This window comes from Pipra filicauda, unplaced genomic scaffold (assembly GCF_003945595.2).
Source record: "Pipra filicauda isolate LSUMZ 115617 unplaced genomic scaffold, ASM394559v2 scaffold226_size1812527_pilon, whole genome shotgun sequence".
In the NCBI taxonomy this organism is placed as follows: domain Eukaryota; kingdom Metazoa; phylum Chordata; class Aves; order Passeriformes; family Pipridae; genus Pipra; species Pipra filicauda.
Genome location: NW_024104339.1, coordinates 403,429 through 423,142, shown reverse-complemented (window position 1 = coordinate 423,142; position 19,714 = coordinate 403,429). Strand labels below are relative to the sequence as shown.

The 19,714-nt window shown below is 52.9% G+C and overlaps 1 protein-coding gene across 2 annotated transcripts in view; it reads right to left on the bottom strand.

Annotated features, from left to right (window-relative positions):
- PEMT (phosphatidylethanolamine N-methyltransferase) overlaps window positions 1-12,821 on the bottom strand; it is a 40,564-nt gene extending 27,743 nt beyond the window's left edge. Inside the window, exons 1-2 of one of the 2 annotated variants that reach the window (XM_027743041.2) lie at window positions 12,687-12,821; window positions 10,155-10,262 (exon numbers count right to left, since the gene is read on the bottom strand). In XM_027743041.2, the coding sequence (XP_027598842.2) occupies window positions 10,155-10,262; window positions 12,687-12,800 (222 nt within the window). In that variant the 5' untranslated portion in view covers window positions 12,801-12,821. Of the gene's footprint in view, window positions 1-10,154; window positions 10,263-11,654; window positions 11,799-12,686 lie in introns of those variants that run through there. The other variant, XM_027743042.2, reaches the window with a different exon arrangement.
- Window positions 12,822-19,714: the final 6,893 nt, after the last annotated feature.

The following is a 19,714-nucleotide window of genomic DNA, read 5'->3' as shown; positions in this document are numbered from 1 at the left end:
CTGCCTGCAACTGAAAACTGGGGCTGAACCGCAATGTTTCAACTCGGGCAATTATTCAAGCAGCTGTGGCCCATGGGAGTGCAAATACTTTGGCTCTGTCGTCTTAAAGATTAAATCAGGAGCTCCAATTCACCCAGTGTATGAGTAAGAAGGAGCTGGCAGGAGAGAAGGGGAAGGAGAAAGGCTGAGGGGGGGTGACAGCGAACAGCAGCCTCTCGAGACACAAACACAACAGCAACCACCCGGACCTATGCAGAGGAAGATAAAGCAGCCAAGCCATCCCAGACACTGCTTGGATCTCGTGTTGGATTTGAGGGTTTTCAGGTCTGGGCATCATCTTTGCAGTTTGCTCGCGTTAATAGGTTTGCTTGGATTCCAGCTCAGCCCAGCTCATTAGCCACACCACTGAATCCCACACTAATTCTGCATCACTTCTACTGCTACAGATAAATAATAAAATTTCCTCCACGCAGGGGTTGTTTTCTTCCTCTCTCCCCCTAATGCAGGTCTGGTAGCATCTCATGTATCTGTTAATGAAGTCCATTATATCCAGAGTTTCTCAGCAAGTAAAAATTACAATCATTAGCCAGTGACTGATGAGAGACAGAAATACCATTTCTGCCCAGGCTGGCAATAACAGTACGGCAAGTACATGTCCCACATCCCAGCGAGTCGAGCCTTGCTCTCCCATAATGTGGTACCCAATGTTCTTCATTAGCATCTCTCTTTTTGACAGAGCAAGACAGCATCCTGTGGCAGGTCACAATTACACACAACTATTAATTCAGGGAGAAACAATGACAGGTGTCGCAGAGGCACACTTTGCAGCAGGGTTGTAAAAAGATGAAGTGGAAGAGGATTAGGAACATTTTAAAGCCCTGAGACCGAAAACAAGTGGAGGCACAAGCGACAGCACAGCAGAGGAGGCACGGCCGGTTTCCTTGTACACCACTTTGTAATTTTTTTTTAAGAAGTAAAGAAACACAATCTTTTGGTCACAATACCCCAGTGACCAGGACCAGCAGGCTCAGACCAGGACTTCTTGTGCCATTTGCAAACAACACACAAAGCTCAGCTTCTCCCAGAGCTGCAGGCGCTCTCTTGCTGCCCTTTTGTGAAATTAGGGTTTAATTCTCTGGAATAAGTCTGCTAATAAGGACTCCCAACACACCCATCCTCTGGACAGAGTGTACCTGCTCATGGCTCCCGCAGGAGCTGTGACAGGAGGGGGACAGGGAAGGGGGGGGAGAGAAGAAAATAAATATGCCTCACAGAGCACAAAATGCAAGAGAAATCTAATACCCCTTCACAGAGTAGTGACAGTTCACTGGAAAAGAGGTATTGGTTGCACTGGCTGCGCTCGGCAAGCACTGATTTCGGCTGGAGGGCCTCCTGTCCTCTCCCTGCTCGTCATATCACGTTCCACACTCTGTGTTAAGCCACCCCTGGGAACATTTCCCACGGCACTGAGGACACGCATGTTTGCGATGCTGCTGCCGTCTGGGCGGCCAACAATAGAGAGGGACAATGTGATCTTTATGTAACGCGGCAGCCGCGCGCTGTTCCCCTCTGCTCGGGGATGAGATGTTCAACCCGTGAGGCACAACAAGTAACAACAACCTGAAGGGTTAAATACAACCACCGAACCCCTCGGCCTTGCTGGGGTTGGTGCTGGGGTTCCTCCGGGTGTGGGTGGGTGTAACCACGTGCCCTGTTGTAGCTGCTCAGTGCAAGAAACGTAACCCAAAAGCCAGGTGAACAGTCATCTTCAGACCCTGTGATCTACGGCCCAGGGGAGCTCCTTCTCCCTTCTGCAGCCTCAAAGCCCAATCGAGGGATGCAGACACAAGCCCTGCATCCAGTGCTCAAACCCTCTCACGGTCCTTTGCTCCACAAATTTCTACTAGAGTCCTTACACAGAGGTGGATGAAGGAGGCTGAGCAAGTCCTTTCAGCTATGATCCTCTCGCATCTGCAGCAGGTACCAAAGCTTAATGGCTACAGGAAGAAAAGCAATGTTCCCGGTTTGGGCAATGCACTCGCTTTGGCTTCTGAGAACATCAATCTCTGGAAAATGATTGTACAACAAAATCTCGAAATGAAACGAATTCATTGCTGCTCTCCAGCCTTGGGAATGAAATGAGTAAGTCTGCAGTCATTACAACAATGTCCTGGTAAAAATAAACAGGAAAAGGCACTTAGTAGGAATGCTTCATAGTTAAAAATACTGTATCTCGTCTGAGGTCATTCTGGTTTTTTTATAGGAACAAGCATGCATGCCTCAAGGTGATCTGATTTGGTATTACTTTAGTCCTGTTAACGGGTGTACACTGCAGTCACAGACAGATGGAAAGGTTCTTTTCCCCAGTTCAAAGTCCTCCCTGAGATTTTGCAGATTGAGCATCTGCTGTTGGGCTCACAGTTCTGAGGAAAGAGGCAGGAACTGGAACACCTGGCTACGTGGGGGCATTTGGGAGTCTGTCTTCTCTTAACCCAAGAAGTCTGATGAGGAGGGTGCTTTCTATCTTAGAGGGGCATTTCTATAGCAAAGAAGAGGTTTGAACCAGAGGGGGTCGTGCTGAACAGCAGGCAGGCACAGAGATGATGCTGGACAAAGGGCAGGAGGCGAGAAAAGTGGGCAGAAGGAGTACTGTAAAGGATCATAAAAGCTGCACGCACACTTTCCTTCCCTGAAAATGTCTTTGTGCTTTTATGGCAAGGAGCTGCTACAATTACAGCTTCTTTTATAAGCGAAGCAGAAGCCAGATAACGAGCAAACCTCCCACCGCACAAAGGAGGTGACGAAGGTGTTCCGGGAGCCCTGACGGCCAGGCTTCCCCACAACAGCCAAAAGCACAGAAAATTGCTAAAACCCATCTCTATTTCACCCTCTTCAGGGGTGTGAGCTGTTCATAGCCTTTTTCTTCTCCAAAGCACACCAAAAATGAATGTGCCTACACAGACAGCGAGTGAAAACCCTTCAGCCAGACAAAGCAGCAGCTTGCACATCCCAACCCGCAGAACAAGCCCACAGCTGCATCAGCCTTGCTCTGGGGGAGTAAAGAGAGGGAACAAAAAAGGTTCTACAAGAAAAAAAAGCCAAACAAGATATTGTCCAATCCAGATGAGTAGATACTGTACCACGGTGGGTCACAATTTCCATGATGTACGGGAAAATCAAGAGCTCCCACCAGCCTTCCTCTCCCTGACACTAACATCTGCTGGGAGATCAGGGGAGTTTGATGAAGCCACGTGCAGATGCACAGACAGGCCTGGGGTTTCCAGCTTTTCTGGCAACCAAATTTTTAATTTCCTAAGAAAGTCACCCCTCATTCCTGCATGGGAGCAAGCACAGAAGTTCAGATGGCTTGGCAGGAAAAAGGAAAATCAGGCAGTGACTCCACAGCCCTTCCCTTGGTTTGGGATACAGGGGTTTTAAAGCCTTAGAAAGGGCAATATAAGGCAGCCCAGGGGGCTGCACATACTTATTTGCTTTAACAGAGATGAGGCTCCCAATACTTACCAAGAACAAGCCTCCAACAAGCGCTGCTGTGATCAGAGTGCTGAACTATCTTGTTTCACACTCAGGAGAGCAGGGATGTGGGATGCTCCTGCCAAGAACCATTTCCAGCTGCTCTTGTCATTGGGGACATCATATAGGTGGAAAAGAGAAGGAGGGTTCTGCTTTACTGATTTACTAATCTACCTTTCTACCCATTTGCTGCTGCCATGTAAGCAACTGGAGAAGAGTGTCACCTCAGAGTTCATCAGTGGGGGGGAAATAGAGAAAACGAGGTGGCATTTTCTTTGGGGTGCCAAACCTGTGTGCCACCACCCTGCCACAAGCTGGATCCATGAAACCCCAATGTCTCCCTCCACATGAGTCTCCAGACGTGCAGGAAATCCAACTGCATTGTGACGGGAGCGCGGCAGCGGGGCTTACAGGAATAACCTCCCAGGAGCACCCAGCAGACTGCATGTCTCTGCATTTCTTCGTCAAGACAGCCTATTTTGGGAGATCCCATCCTTCTGGGAACTGGGTAGGCTTCTGCAAAACAGTCTGTGCCATGGCACAGCTGGAGAACAGCCGGCTCACGTCTGTGACTGTGGCAGGCACAAAACACGGGAAGTCCCTGTCCAGCCCCCGGATTGCTGATGTCCCAGGGATGGCAGTGGGCTTCTCCCCTCAGGGATCCAGCAGCTCCCAGTCCCCAGGCTACGCACAAACACTGCCAAAGCCCAGGATCATGTGGGAGGACCCAATATCTTCCATGCCTCCCGGTCTGGGTAGATCATATCACTTTCTTTTTTGCCTCCAGCTGCATTTTTTGCCTTGTCCCGTGAGAAGCAGGTGGTCACAGACTTACCATTTCATAGACTAATATCTCTGATCAGCACCTCATCAGCAGGTGAAAGGGTTTAGCAGCAGGATAGCAGGATAGGAATAGCATGGGATAGAGAAGAAAGGGCCTCTTCCAGCTTCCAGGGTCTACAGGTAATCCTCTGATGCATATGGAAACAAGACTCTTGGCTTAAATAAATTTTTTTCATCTTTTGTGTATGTGTGCTGAGCTACTCCAGCAGGGCTGCCAGCAACCTGCAGTTTATTTTTAAAACACTAAACAAGAGAAGTCCAGTACATACAACAAAGACCCTGGGTTTTCAGAGAAGCATTCTGCAGATGCTAAAAAAAGGAGGTTGTTTTTCGGGTCAGCTGTGAGGTGAGAGACAGATTCTGACCTTGGTTTTGAGAAACGCTGAGCAGGCACGTCGCACACCAGCTGGATCCCAAATTCATGCTAGGAATAGGCACAGAAACAGCTCAGCTGACCAAGCACAGCCTGTCTTGGCAGGTACCTGTGCATAGTGGGTGGGCAGCTGTTGGAATGATTGCCACCACCTTGCCTGGAGTCCCAAGGGCCGAGACCGTGCCTGGCTCAACACACAGATGAAGCATCTCAGCTCACAGCTGCCTGGCCAGGCTGGGCTCCACGATTTCCCCCACCTCAGGCAGCTCAGCCTGCAAGGACATCATAAAAATATATTGCACAGCTTCTTCAAGAGGATTTAGATGAAAACATCACCATCTCCAGATGGGAGGCTGCGGGAAGCAGTGCTGGGACGAAGGATGTGGCTCTCCCTCAAGGTGCCAGTGCTCCTAATTGTGCCACTCCAGCCGGCACACTGGAGGGTGCGACCCAGTTTTGGTGCTTGTTATGTGGCTCACAGCAGTGTCAACACACTGGAAAAGCTAAATTTAGGAGACAAACAGGGCTGGTGGTGTTACACACCCAGCCAGGACTTGCTCTGTTATAAGACAGCTGGAGAATCGATGCCATCCGCGAACCACACGCGAAGCCCTCGCTGCCTGAGTGAAAGCGTTACCAAGTCACTTGGAATAAAATTGCCACTAAATGCTGTTTGGGAGACAGAAAAAAAAAAAAAAAGGCTAATCCTCACTCTTCCTCAGCCATTGTAGGAAATAAAAACGGCTATTGCTGCCTGGTAGAGAGTCCAATTATGAATAATGTGCGTTCTCTCCCTGCACAAAGGATGAAAGGCATCAGAGCTGGTGGTGACATTTTAAGACCGGAGATGTAAGAGCGAATCTGAGCCTCGTTGCAAGCCCAGCTTTACCCCAATAAAGAAACACTTTCTGCAGTCAATTGCCTTGCAGCATAGCTTGAAGCCCCGCTATTGATCTAGCATCTGTTATAAGCAGATAATCATCGCCACTGTGCCGCGGCTTCTATGATGGGGTCTAAAAGCACTTTCCAGAAGCTGGTTGAGGGCTGTTTTCTGCTCTCCCCCACGGCTGCAGGCAGGCAGAGGTTTGCGGGGGAGTCCACAAAAATCTCGCAGGCTTACAGAATTTGAAGGCCAGAAAAAAACATTAAACTACCCCCAACTCATTCATCTCCCAGCGCTGTAAACTTCAGCTAACTGAGGTGTACTCCCTGCTGCCATCTCAGCCCTCATGCAGCTATTCCATACCCTGCAATTTCCTTTCCCCAGCGAGGTGCTGACACACCACCATCAAACCACTGCTCAATCCTTCCCTTCTGTAAGACAGGCAGTGAGAGTTGCTGAAATCCCCCAGCATCAGGCTTTTTTCTCCTGTCCTAAAAAGGTTACTCAGAGTTTCAGTTCTCAGTTCTCACTGAGGTCTGAATCCCAGCAACTTCCGAGCTTTCATTTGCTTCCCAGCAGCGTGGGGAGGTTTGGGGCCAGGCACCTTCCTCCGAGTTTAGCAAGAAGTGGTCAGAGGTAGGTGAAATCAGGCTGCCAGTGTCTGCAATCTCTCCCCTCCCCACCAGCACAAGCACTTCTTACCCACTTGGCAGATTCCTCCAATCTCCAAAGAAGGAGAAAAGGATGGGAAATTAAAAATAAATGAACCAAGAGGTACACATCCATCAGGAGCCAGGCGTTGTCAGCCCAGGTCCCTGTGCAGCTACTACTTCTTTAATCAAAACCTCATGCAGCTTAAACGCTTGACAGAGGTCTAGAACAGAGATCTTGCTACCCTGAAAGAGGAAAAGCTGCAACCTTGAAGAATAAAATCACTGTCTGACGGGGTCTGTGTTCTTTAAAATCATGCTAAATTACACCAAACCTGTTCCTAACTGTGACATTTGGGGTTTCACCCTGCAGATTCCTGTGAGACACACGGGTGCCTCGAGGGGGTGACCGGAGGTGACGGGAGGAGCGAGCTCTGGGGCGGCAGCTGAAGATGAGCCATTTCTAAATCGGTCCCTGACGCCAGACCTAAATTTTTAAGAGGCTCAAATCAGGAAAAGATTGCTGATGGATGCACTTCCCACTTAAAACTCACTTGCGTGGTGATGGACGTCAGACTAGTGGCCTCATGGCTATGCCTGGTTGCTATTGAGAGTGACAGAAACCTTCCAGCTTTCTGGAAAGTCCCCTTGTGAAAAGGCTCAGCCAGCTCTTTAAAGCCTCCTGCATGCAGGTTATCTGCCTCTCCTGACTTGAAAATATTTGTCCCTGAGGAGCTGTTATTTAATACCTTCCTTAGTTACCAAGGGATGGGAAGCTTCTCCCATGGTTCTGTGGCTTTCCAAACACAGATGGGATTTATTGAAGTTCCTGCTGCTCTGGCCTCATTAACGTTTTATGGCACAGCTCCAGAGATGTGCCTGCTCCTTGCCGGGTGCCCCTCTACAGCCCCACAGTACCTCAAGTCTCCCAGCTGCACGGAACATCCTTGGGGAGTTTGAAGTGATTTCATTCCCAAAACAGCTCCACTGCTGCCTTTTGGGACCTCACCTGTGTTCCTGCCTCATGCAGGACCACGGCTCCCAGCAGCTCCTTTCATAACAGCCACGGTGGGTGGGAAAGCAGAGACAGCATGAGGAGGAGAGGGGGAAAAAAAAAGGGAAAAACCAGAGAATAGTGCAGGAACACATCCAAGCTGTGCTGTGGCAAACATAACCTGGGGGCTGCCCAGGCAAGGATGGGATTTTAACATATACAGAGGACATGGAAGCAGAAGAAGGGGTGCAAGCCCTGAGTTTGGTGGGGAAATGCAGTGGGCAGCCCTGGGGAGACACTCGTGGTAGCCTCCTACACATGCCCACAGGGAGGAGGGTGGGAACTGGGAGTCCCGAGGCCTTTTTGGAATAGCTTTTCTCCCCTGTGGAGAACAGGAGGGAGCATCAGCACAATCCAGCTGGAGTCTGCAAATTGCCCCACTTAGGCTCTGGTCCTTGAAATTGCTCTCTTAGCCAAAGTATATCCATTGACCTGACAAGCATCAGGTTTTTCTCTGGAGCCACGTTCCTCCACAGCCTCCAGAGTTCATGCTTCATCCCCAAACTCTGCAGGTTTAGTCCCAGAGAAACATGCCTGGTGCTTACTAGCCCACCCTGCTGTGCTGGAGGCCTTGATATGCACCTCTCCATGGAGCCAGGGTTTCCCCACCACATATTTATTCAGACGCACTGCATAGCAAGGACAACCCGGCGCCAAACTTTGGAAGAGGCAGACCTGGCTGGAGTTCAGCAGAAACAGGGAATTAAGACACTGAACTAAATCAATCCATCCCCACCCAGTTTCTATCCAAATCAGGAATTTCATGCACAGGAGGGATTTTGAGCATGGTCCCACATTACTTATTGAGCAGAGAGAGCAGAGAGTGCTTGGCGCTGTGCAGAAATCCAGTCTTTGCACTTAAGCTCTTGGAAACCCAGAGTAATTCAGATGCAGAAGAAATCTCAGCTGCTGGGAAGGAACCCAAATAGCCAGGGACAGAGGGAGCCTGTGCAGGGATGTAGGGAAAGAAAGAGCTGCTGGCTGGGTGCAGGCAGGGGACACTGATCACATGGAAAAAAGGACGAGGAGGAGGTAAAGGAAGCGGGTCAGAGAAAATCAGGGATGTCTGGGGCCACTCTTGCTGAAATGTACCCAACACTGGGGGCTTGTTTAGGGCTGCAGTACCCACAGATCCCCTGCAAGAGCCTTCCAGAAGTGCCTGATGTGAGCCACACACTGTGACTGAAAACTCGAGGGAGATGCTCCGGTGCTCGGGCAGAGCACAGAGGTGTGGAGGCCCAGGGACTGTGAGATCCACCCGGCCTGGTACAGCAGGGGACACACGGAACGCCACGCTCACCTCCCCAGAGCTTCCCCCAACACCCAGCTCGGGCTGCTCACTCAAACCCACGCCGAGATGCCTCCTGCTCCCAGACCCAGCCTTGCACGTCTGGCTTGGAGTGCCACCTGCTGCCAACGGCACCGCTCTCCAGTCACCGGGAGGGGACAACAGCAACGCGGAGCAACGAACTTCCTGCTGTTACATCAGCTTTCCCTGTCCTTTAACAGCAGCCAAACTCCTGAGCCAAAAAGCAACGCTATTTCCCAAGCTGCAGGCGTCCCACGAGTCGCAGGCGTAGCAGCAGATGCTAATAAAGTACTTTTTTCTTTCTCTTTCATGTAGTTTTTTTGCCAGAGCCAGTTTCTCCCCCCAGAGACCACATCCTGAATCTTCTTGTTCATTGATTCTTTATGCTAAATGATGACTCCACAGTCGAAATAATGTGGCATATTCCAGCTCGCATTTCAGACACCGTGAGACTTTTTAATAACGAGTTGCATGAAAAATTAGGGAGGCTGCAACAAAGAGCTCCGACAGAGGTTTCCAAAGTGACTCACAGCCAGGAGAGCCTCGCTTTTCCAAAGCCCAGCGTGAGACAACCTCAAGAGCCCCCACGCTCAGAGAGAGATGAGTCCTCCCCCTCTGGAAAAATAAGGCCTCTTTAAGGAGAATTCTCCAGGGAGAGAATCCCTGTCAGGAGGTTTGGTGGGCAGATTTTGGAATCGTGGTTGAAAAGACATCCCATTCCCACGAGTGCTGGCAGGGACATTTCACCCCATACTTCAGCTGTGCAGCTGAGGGTACTGTGGGGTGAGAGTCCCCTCATCCTGCAGCCAACCTGCCCAAAGCTTCTCCCTGCTTGGCACATTGGTTCTGCAATGCTCAGAAACAGGGCCAGCAATGACTCCTCCTGCTCTTGCAGGGAGGCAGCAAACCACAGTGGTACAGGGCAGTGGACACTCTTCCAGCCATGGTTCCCAGAGCACTGTGGCCTCCACAGACACAGCGAACACAACCCGAGCACAGGTACCCTGCTCCCGTTGGGGCTGGCTTGCTGCCAACCCTGCAGCTCTTTGCCAGGCTTTGCAGCCTGGTGGAGGAGGAATTTTTTTTCAGGTTAACTTTTGGCTGAGTGTTTTTCCTTCCTTCCATCCACACAAACAGCTGCCAACATATTTCAAGGGGAAGCAGCGGGCAACGTACGCAGTGCAGCCCCCCTGATGGGGGTCAATGCTGTTTATGCTCAGTCCCAGTGGTGACCAGCGCGTGAAGGACGGGTTTGATTGCTCTCCCCCCTGTGCTGGCTCCCACCTTCACCTCCTCTGTGACATCCCTCATGGTCACCTCCAGCCCCAGGAGCTCACTCTGCAGCACAGCTCCTTGCTCACCCACCTCTAATGTCTAATTGAGAACCAATCCCCCCACTTAGCCCATCAGACTTCCCCAAAAGAGGTTTCTCCTCCAAAAGTGCATCCCAAAGGAAGCTGGGAAAGGAAGGCTGAGAGTGAAGAAGCAGCTGGAGTGCAGGCAGCTCTTACCACATTCCAGAAGAGTGGGTTGAAGACGATGGAGAGCACAGCCACAATGAAGCCAGTGTCAGTCACATCCACGTAGCCAAAGAGCCGTGCCATGGCTGCCACATCCACCTGGGGAAGGAGAGATGGTTACTGGAGTGCAGGTTCCCATGGGACACTGGCCATTACACCTAGAAGGACATGGGCACTGCAATGACACTGCTGCTCTCGTTTTGCTGCTCACAAAGTCTCACAAGTCTCACAGGGCAGCTACCAACCCAAATATGTTTCAGGAAAGGGAGCACTGTCCACAGCACCTCGGTGTCCCTGCGGACAGAGAACTGCCCCAGGGATGCTGGTCTGCATGGAAACTCCAAGCAATGAACTGTGTCAGCCTTAAACTTGTCTTCCATGAAAGAATAGTGATGTAAACCCCTTCCACAGCGAGGGGGATGCATTTGCATTGTAAGAAGCTGCAAAAGAATTTCCTGTCTTAATGACAACAAAAAACCCTTAAAACTCACTGTTCTCCTTATAAGAAAGAGCTTTTTTTCCCAGGATGGCTCCTGACATTGTCAGCATTTTTTACATGCAGTAAGCCATGCTGCTTCTCCCTCCTCACTCCCTCTCCCTGTGCTGCTATTTGATGAAAGTCAGCCAGGGCCTTTTTTTTTGCCAAAAACTTTGAAAACAAAAGACAAAACAGCCCAGCCCAAGCCCTTTCCTTGCTTGAAACAAAATCAAAGACAACACTGAGACATGGAAGGTTTTTGCTTCCCCAACACAGCTGTGTTTGCAAGTCCTTTGGATGCCAGGGGACAGAATGGCTCGAAAAGGCATCGGCTCCACCTCGCCCATCCGGGAGAGAAATTCCCACTGGCCCCTCAAAGGTTCTTGGAAAGAACCAGAGCCACAGTACGATTCACGGAGAGGGGCTGGTAAGCACAGCACCGCTCCTAGCCCGAAGAAAAGGCTGTGGGAATAGCTCCCGTGCTGGCCCAGGGCACATCCAGTCACTCCAAGTGCCTCCTGCCCAGCCATGACCACCCACAGTGCAAAGTGCAGGAGAAAAGGCTGTACAGCCACGGGAAAGGGGGGATCTTTATGGAGGTCCACAGCCTCCTTCAAACCACTACCAGCCCAGCTCCCCCGGGCTTCTTCATCTGAGCCCTGGGGACAAGGGTGCTGGTGAGAAACAATGGGAACAGCCCCCAGAGCCTGATCCTGACCCGTCTCCCCCTGTTCCCACACTTGCCAGCCTCTCCTCCCCTCCCTTCAGCCCCGAGCAGCCCTTTCCCACCAGACCCTGTCCCTTCAAACTGTCAAGCCGTAACCCAAGCACCCAGACAGCTGCTGGCACCGGGGCCGAACTGTCTAATCCTGCTTCAATTGCAATCCTGCAGGACCAGGACAGCTTCTTTCCTCTCGTTTTGTACGGTGCCGAGCACACCGCCAGCACGGGTTGAACAAAAGCTTCTTGACCTACTAACTCCCAGCTGGCAACATCGTTAACATTGCACTCACCTTCTTTTCTGCTCCTCAACAACCAAATTCGTGGCTGCTGCCAGCGGGAGGCAGATTGGCCTGTGCCTGGTGTGTGCTTTTCGGGATAAAAGGGGAGCCCTAATGGGATGAGCTGTCTCTGCGAGCTGCCGGGACAGCCACGTAACAGGCACAGAACATTCAACTTTGCCCCCTCCTCCCCGACGAGAATCAATGACCGTGGCAGGCACTGCCCGCTTGTCCACAGCCTCAAAGTCAGGGAGGGTGGGAGCAGCACGGGCACCTTGGTGAGAGATATATGGGCACCTGAGAGATATATGGGTGTCTGGGTGAGAGATAAATGGGCACCTAGGTGAGAGATACATAGGCACCTGAGTGAGAGATATATGGGTACCTGGGTGGGAGCTGCACAGGCACTCATGTGAGAGCTGCATGGGCACCTGGGTGAGAGATAAACGGGCAGCTGGGTAAGAGATAAATGGGAACCTGGGTGAGAGATAAATGGGCACCTGGGTGAGAGCTGCACAGGCATTCAAACAAGAACTGCAGGGGCATATATGGGTGATAGCTGCACAGGCACCCAAGGTAAGAGCTGCACAGGCATCCAAACGAGTTTCACAGGCACCTGGGTGAGAGCAGCACAAGCACCTGGGCAAGAGCTGCATGGACACCCAGGTGAGACCTGCATGGGAACCCAAACGAAAGCTGCACGGGCACCTGGCTGAGAGCAGCACAGACACCCAAACAAGAGCTGCACGGGCACCTGCGTAAGCCACCACGGGCCTCCTGCGCGGTGCCGCGGCTGTCCTTGCTGCGCGGCCGGAGCGTGGCTTGGGCGGAACCGGGCTGGGGAGGGCAGCGGGTGCACGTGGGGCACCGGGCACCGAGCGCCCCGGGCCTGCAGCGCCTGCGGGCACAACCCGCGGGTTATTCCCAGCGGATCCGCCGAGCCCCGCGGTGGCACCGGCGGGGGGAGGAGGGGAGGGGGGCAGGACCCACCCCCGGGCTCCCTCCCCGGGGCCGCCCTCTCGCCCGCCCGCGGCCCGCCGGTACCTGGCTGTAATCCAGGCCGCCCAGCCCCTCGCAGCACTCCAGCGGGAAGCGCCGGGCCCCGCCCGCCGCCGCCTCCTCCCGCCGCCCCGCGCCCGGCCCGGGCCGCCCCGCCATGGCCGCGGCCGAGCGCGGGGCCCGCCGAGGCGCTGCCGGAGCCGCGGTCCCGCCTCCCCGGGAGGAGCCGCGCCGGGCCCGGGGCCTGCGGGACGGGCACGGCGCTGACCTCGCCTCCGCCGCGGGTGCGGGAGCGCGTCCGGCCGCCGGGCCTGGACTTCGACCCCCCGGGCAGCTGGAGTGGGGCTGGGAGTGGGAGTGAAGTGGGAATGGGAGTGGGAGTGGGACAGCCCCGGGGAGAGAGTGGGAGAGAACAGAGGGGCCACCGCTGCTGCGGGGGCAGAGACAGGCACTGCCAACCCCTACCCGTCCCTGCCCTGTCTCCTGCTGACCTCTGCTCGACCCCTTTTCCATTCCCTTTCGCCCAGAGAAGCTGTGGCTACCCCATCCCTGGAGGTGTTCAAGGTGAGGTTGGAGTTACCTGGTCTAGTGGAAAGTGTCCCTGCCCATGGCAGGGGGTTGGAACTAAGTGATCTCTAAGGTCCCTTTCAACTCAAATCATTCTGAGATTCTATGATTCCATGACCTTTGCCCATTCCCTGCCCGACCCTTGCCCAACCCCTTTCCATCCCCTGCCCTGCCTCTGTTCAGCACTCCCACCAGAGCCAGGAGCTGGGAAACAACTCCAGTGGCTCCCTGGCACTGGAAATTAAATGTTGCTTGACTGATACTTGTCATTTCAGGGAAAAATGTAAAACCATCCAGTCTGGATGTATTTTAAGGACAGTTCATTGCAGCCTTCTCCCTTCAGGCAGTGTGGTATATTTTTAATTGCTGTTATTATTATTACTGCTCATTATTTCTCTTCTTTGCTCCTCTCTGGGATGTTTGTGGTTGATGCACCTAGTGGGCTGCAGTCCTGGACCTGCTTGTGCTTGGGAAATCAGGTAGTATCATCCCTGCAGACCTCTGAGGGTCTCTGCTTTTGCAGACGCTGCTTTGCAAGGAAATAAATTTTCTTCAAAAAAGAATTTGGTGTGAATGAGCTGCAAGTGTCCTTCCCAAGGACTCCTGGGAGTGGGGAAGGGACGGGATGTCCCAGTGCTCATGCCCTGACAGGTACTGAAAGCATGTGTGAGTGATGGCTCCCAAGAAGCCCTCCCCAGGAAAATGGCATCCTTGGAGGATATGCCTCAGCAGAGCCAGGGGATCCCAGCTCAGCTCCACAGGAAACTGGCTTTCCTTAGTTCTGCTGCTCCAAACACCTCACTGCACCAGCACACCCCCACCTCCCCAGGGTGCTCACACAGGGCCTTGTCAAGCACATTCACAGTATAAACTCGGCTGGTTTGGGGTGAGGCACACACCGAGGCACTCTGGGTGGGTGCAGTGTTCCCCATGGATGACCTCTGGCTGCTTCCGGCCTCCTCTCACTCGCTCTGGATGATTCTGCTGTGCCAAGTGTGTAATTATTGCCTCTGCCATCTCCCGGGCTCGGCCTCAGGAGCAGGTGGGAGGATGTTTGTTCTGTGAGTCCCACCAGCTGGGTGCTGGGAGCAGCAGGAAGGGCGATGGGGATGCCATGGGGAAAGCAATGAATGTCCCCTCCGGGAGGGAATTAGCAGGGAGAAACCTCCAAACTGTCCTCCCGACTGCAAGGGGAAGATGTCCTGGTGATGCCAGTGCTGCCAGCTGGGAAAGGACAAGGATGTTGTGGCACAGTGGGAGGAGGAATGGGTCTGGCTAAGGGATGGAGGACAGTGAGGAGGTGCAGAGGGATGAGCTGTCTCACTGGCTCCTTGTTTGAGGCCAGCAGAGCTGGGCTGTCATGGACACGTCTGTCCTGTCACCCCAGTGGAGGTATGTGCTGCAGGACCAGTGTCCTACCACCATCTCAGCAGCATTTAGGGCAAGAAATGACACTTGAGCTCTCACGCCATTCCCACTGCCAAATCCCCTGTCTGGTGAAGATGTTCCATGTAAGAGGGAAAGGGGATGTTTGTGGCAGCAGGGCCTCTCCATACTAGCCTTCATCCCACCTTAGATAGATCCCTGCAGCTGTGAAGGAGACAAAGAGGGCTTTCTGCATGGACTGGATTTTTCTTTATGTTCCCATCCCTCCTCTTCTCCCCATGGCATGCCTTTTATCCAGTTCTTCATTTCCAAGCACTTGGCTCAGGAAGAGGGCATGCCTCAGCTGTTCCAAATCTTTTCTCAGCTTGAACTCCCCAGTGCCCTTTGAAATCCCACCATGGTCCCAAGAGGTCACTGGTGAATATGGAGTTGCATCAGTCCAGTCAAGGATGCTACATGTGTGTTAGTAGGACACACTGGCTTGGTGAGATTGCAGTTTGCTCAGGAGCATTTCAAACACAGCCCAGGGAATTCCCAACATGTGGAAATCCAGGGCAGGGAGTGCTCTTGGGTGGGTTTCCCTTAGAAATAGGACATTGGTCAGGAAACTGCATCCAGGTAACTTCAGCACAGAGGGTCATCTCTCCTTACAAGCTCAGGAGAAAGTTTCCAGGCCAAAGGATTGATTTCCTTGCTGAAAAAAAAAAAAAAGGAAAATGAGGGATATAAAGGACATACAGCTTCCACTCTCCTCAGGTGACTCTTGCTGCCATCCTCTGATGCAGGACATGCTGATGAACTCCCCTGTTTGCCTGTGGCTCCTGTGGCTGCCCTCTCACCCCCTGCTCCAGCCAAGTGAGCCAGTCTTTCTGGCTATCTCCAGTGACCTTGGAAGGGCCACTTTTCGCTGGCAGTCTTGGTTTCTTGTATCCAAGCTTGCAATCTGCCTGGTCCCACCCCAGCTTTGTGCCTTGCTGACAGAAGTCCTATGGGTACAGCATGGGTCTGGGCCCTTTTCCCATTCCTTTGTGCCACCTTTCCTGTGTCGTGGTCCCAGTGTTCAAATGTGCCCTGAAATAAAGCTGATCCCTATGGGTTTAACCCTTGCAAACCTGCAAGGGCCTGGACTGGTGGGTCATGGATATCAAGGACGGAGCATTGAAACACACGGTGAAGGATGACAAATGGTGCTGGAGCACAGAGATGAGACCTTGAGGAGAAGCAGCAAAACTGCAGCTACTCTTGTGTCCTCCATCAGATAACGTGCTGGCACCAGCGGTGCGATGCTGCAATCCAGACCTGCAATCCTGGTGGAAATCCTCTAGTGTTTGTGCTGGAGGTTAGCTCTATTTATTTTCTGATGAATGATTTACTCGAGTAATTGGCACACAGCTCCCCTATTACAGATCATAAAGAATTAATCACGAGATTTTCAATGTTCCCCTATCAATTTTATTAGGCTTGATTGAACGTGGTAGATTGGGAGCATATGGTATGTGAGGCAGACTCTGCTCCCAGTTACACCCTGGTTATGCTGAGGACTCGCTCAGTTGCTGATCCCTGTAAATTGAGAGAGGCATCTGCTCCTTTCCTTGTTCCCATGCCCTCGCTGTTCCTTGAGTTCCCTTAAATATCAAGGGATGCAGAGAACAACCAACACCACCTCCATGTACCTAAATTCTCCAAAAGCCTGAGATGCTCCCAAACTGGCAGCCAAGCTGGGAAGAGGATGCTTTGCTTCCAGCTTGTCCATGGATCAGCATGAGCCAAAAACCAGAGCCAAATGCTTGGGAGCTCAGGATCTGCCCCTGCAAAGGGGACGTGTCACGGCGTGGGAGGCTTGTCAAAGCTGAGGATGCCTGTGTTGGCGTTGGGGCATCCTGCCAGGCAGGTTTGCCCACGGGAAATGCTTTCTTGGAAGAACTGGCAAAAAGAAGTCCTAACACCTGCAGGAACAGAATGACACATCCCTGCCCCGAACCAGCAGCACAGTGTGATTCCCTGGAGCAAAACCTCTTTAAAAGCCACATCCCCTGAGTGGTTCCCCTCATGCAGAGAACCAGGAAAACCTTCAAAATTTCCATGTGGAAGGCTCACAGTCCTTCCCTTGCTTTTCGCCTGTGGGTGTTGTTATCGTGCAGAGTCGTGATTCAGGGAAGGGGACGGTGCAGGGCCCTGCTCCAGCCCGTGGGCAGCACTCACCTCAGTGAAGCTGCTCCTGGTGTGCTCCCAGTTACTACACCAGTATCTCAGTAGGAATTTACAAGAGGGAATGGGAACTTTGGGAGCTACTTGAATAAGCCCAGCTTATCCTGAACCAGGCTCACAGAGCAGCCAGTCTGGCACAGCTACAGCCCCTCTCCCCATCTGCTGCCTCGAGCAGCTGCACTGAAGGGCACTGAGAAGTTATTGCCAGTAACTCTTGGCAGGAGCCAGCAAGGCAATGTCCATCCGTGAGAGCCAGCCTGGGGAGGGAAAATCAGGAATGCAGCAGAGGACAGAGCAGGATCTGGCTGTTACAGCCAGAACGTTTTGTGTACACATGGTCCTGGTTTGAGAGCACAGCAGGCAGGACCTTGCACTGGGGTCTTGCCCGGCATCAGTGTGCCCGATTGCCCAGGGCTGCCTGTTCTCTGCCCTGCCTGTGCTGCCTGCACCTCAACCAGCTCTGCAAGGTATTGCCATGTCCATGCTCATGGGTGAACATCTCTTGCCAACCCCCTGACTCTGGGGATCCCCTGCTGACTCCAGGTACACCTTACGTCGAAGCTCTGGAGCACCCCATGGGTCTCACCCAGGTGCTCTGCCCTGGCACAGCCACAGCTTGCATTGCTTTAACCCAGGGCATCCTGCCCTCATCACACATCAGTGGGGAAACCACGGAAAGGGTCGGGACAGACACAGAGGCACAAGGTGCATTTTTCCAGCCTCAGCATTTCCAGCGAGCTCCGATGCCCCTTGGAGCCGCACGTGTGATGGGCTCAGTGGGAAGGAGCAGGCTCCCTCCTAAAGAAGCTGTGCTGTCGGAGGAGCTTCCCGACATCTGCACTCTGAGCCTTGTGGAGATAACATTTAGGGAAGGATTCACACAGCTTCCCTGCTCCCTAAGGCCACGTTCATCACCAGCATGTCTCTAATGAAGCGGAGGCTTTGCTTTCTGGGATCAATGAATCCACTGATCGTGACCTGTCTGCTAAGTGGGAAATCAGGTCTCTCCCTCCCCAAACTCATCTGAGCTGGGCTCAAACAGCAGGTTCTGTCCCCAGGGTACTCTGTGTCGCTTAATTGCAAACCCTGTGTCTGATTAGAGAGCAGCAGCGAGGGTGTGCAGAGGTACTGCAGCCCGTCAGAGCAGCGGCTGCTCCCCGAGCCTGGGAGATGGCTGCAAGAAGGGAGGACATTTTGGGACTCCAGGAGGGTGGAAATCCCTCAGCTTTCCCTTCTCGAAAAGGTCCTGACTCTGCACAGCTGGCTGGAGGGTTTAGTGCCAATCTGTTCTCCCCCAAAGCCCTAAATCCCCCAAACCTTTTAAATCCCTCCAAAGTACCTTTCACGGGGACAGATGCTATAAGAGAAGCTGGGACTTTCCAAAGCAGGAAGCAGCTGTAAAGGTCACTGTTACCATATCCCCTGGCCCCTGGGGGGTCATGTCCCATGCTGGGGGTGGGAACAACCCTGCATCCATCCAAACAGACTGAGCAGCTTTCCCTATCACTTCCTGCATCTCCAGGTCCTCTGTGCGCCTACAAACCACCCTGTGCACCCCCGGTGCCTTTGCCTGTAGGGTGCAAGCTGCAGAGGGCTGAACCAGCCTCCAGAAACATTTCTGCACATCATCAGCCCAGGGATATGGTGCATTGCTCCAGAGACATCTAATTAGGGTGTCCCCATTATCTGAGCAGCCAGATTTTGGATGCCGAGCCATCCAGATGCCTAATGCTCGGCACAGCAGGGATGATAGAGGGAGCTGAGTCACCGCACCCAGCATCCCCTCCACGGCCATCTCTCATCCCTCACTCCACTGGCGACCAGCTTTTCCCAGGCAATCAGCCTTGCTCTCAGATGTGACACGCAGGAGGCCTCTGGGGAGAAAAAAAACCCTCATCGAGGACTTGGAGGGGGGAAAAGCCTGGAAGTGGAGGCTGCTTCGTGCCCCACGTGACAGCTCCCACAGCAGGTACCTGATCCCAGTGCTCAGTGCCGCAGAGGGCTGGGCTCAGAGCCTATACGGGGCATCAGCCTTTCCTGAGTGGTCTCTAAAAGCTGTGGGGATGTGTTCTGCCCCTGAATCCACACGAAAAAAACCTGGGCAAGGGTTGACGTGCTTTTCTGGGACACAAACACACAGTTGAGGGGGCCAGGGAAGAGGCTTCCATGGGGGGCACGCAGGTCTGTCCTGAGGAACCACAGAGTTGGCTATAAATACCTCCTCAGAGCATCACTCTCCCTCCTCTTTGATGTTTTCCTGTTATTTACTTCAAACCCACTCCCGCAGCAGTTATTTTTATCTTATCTCTTCTTTCCCCTCTGCTTTTGTCTCTGTTTACGAGCTGCATCACAGAAGCATTTCAAAAGGAAGATGGGAAGATGGTTGGGGACCCTGAGAAGAGGGTCAGAGACCCCAGGAAGGAGGTTGAGGACCTGGAAAGAAGGCTGGGGATGCCAGGAGCACAGGATGAGCAAGAGCTCTGCTCTTGCATTCTACCAGTGGGGGACACAGCAGCACCTGGAGCAGGGAGCTTCCCCACTCTGGGCATTGTGCTTGCCCCAGGCTGGATTGATATTAAAAGAGAAGGAGTGTAGAAGCTCAGCAGAGCCTTTCCCACTTTCTCCTTGCTGCATCCTGGGGGCTTTCTGCTCCACTTCCACCCAACCTTTGGCCAGACACTTTCCTCTGTCGGGATGAACCGGTCCCGCTCGGCTGCAGCCCAGGACCAAGCACTGTCAGCTGCTGGCACAGCGAATTCCCCATGCCATTCCTGAACCAGTGGCTGGTCATGAGGCAGAATGTCCTAATGGAGCTGATGTGGTGAGGAACCAAAAGTACCCCCACTGTGCAGATGGGGCAAATGAGATCTCCTGCTGCTCTCCAGATTCAACATTTGTTGAATTTGCAGGAA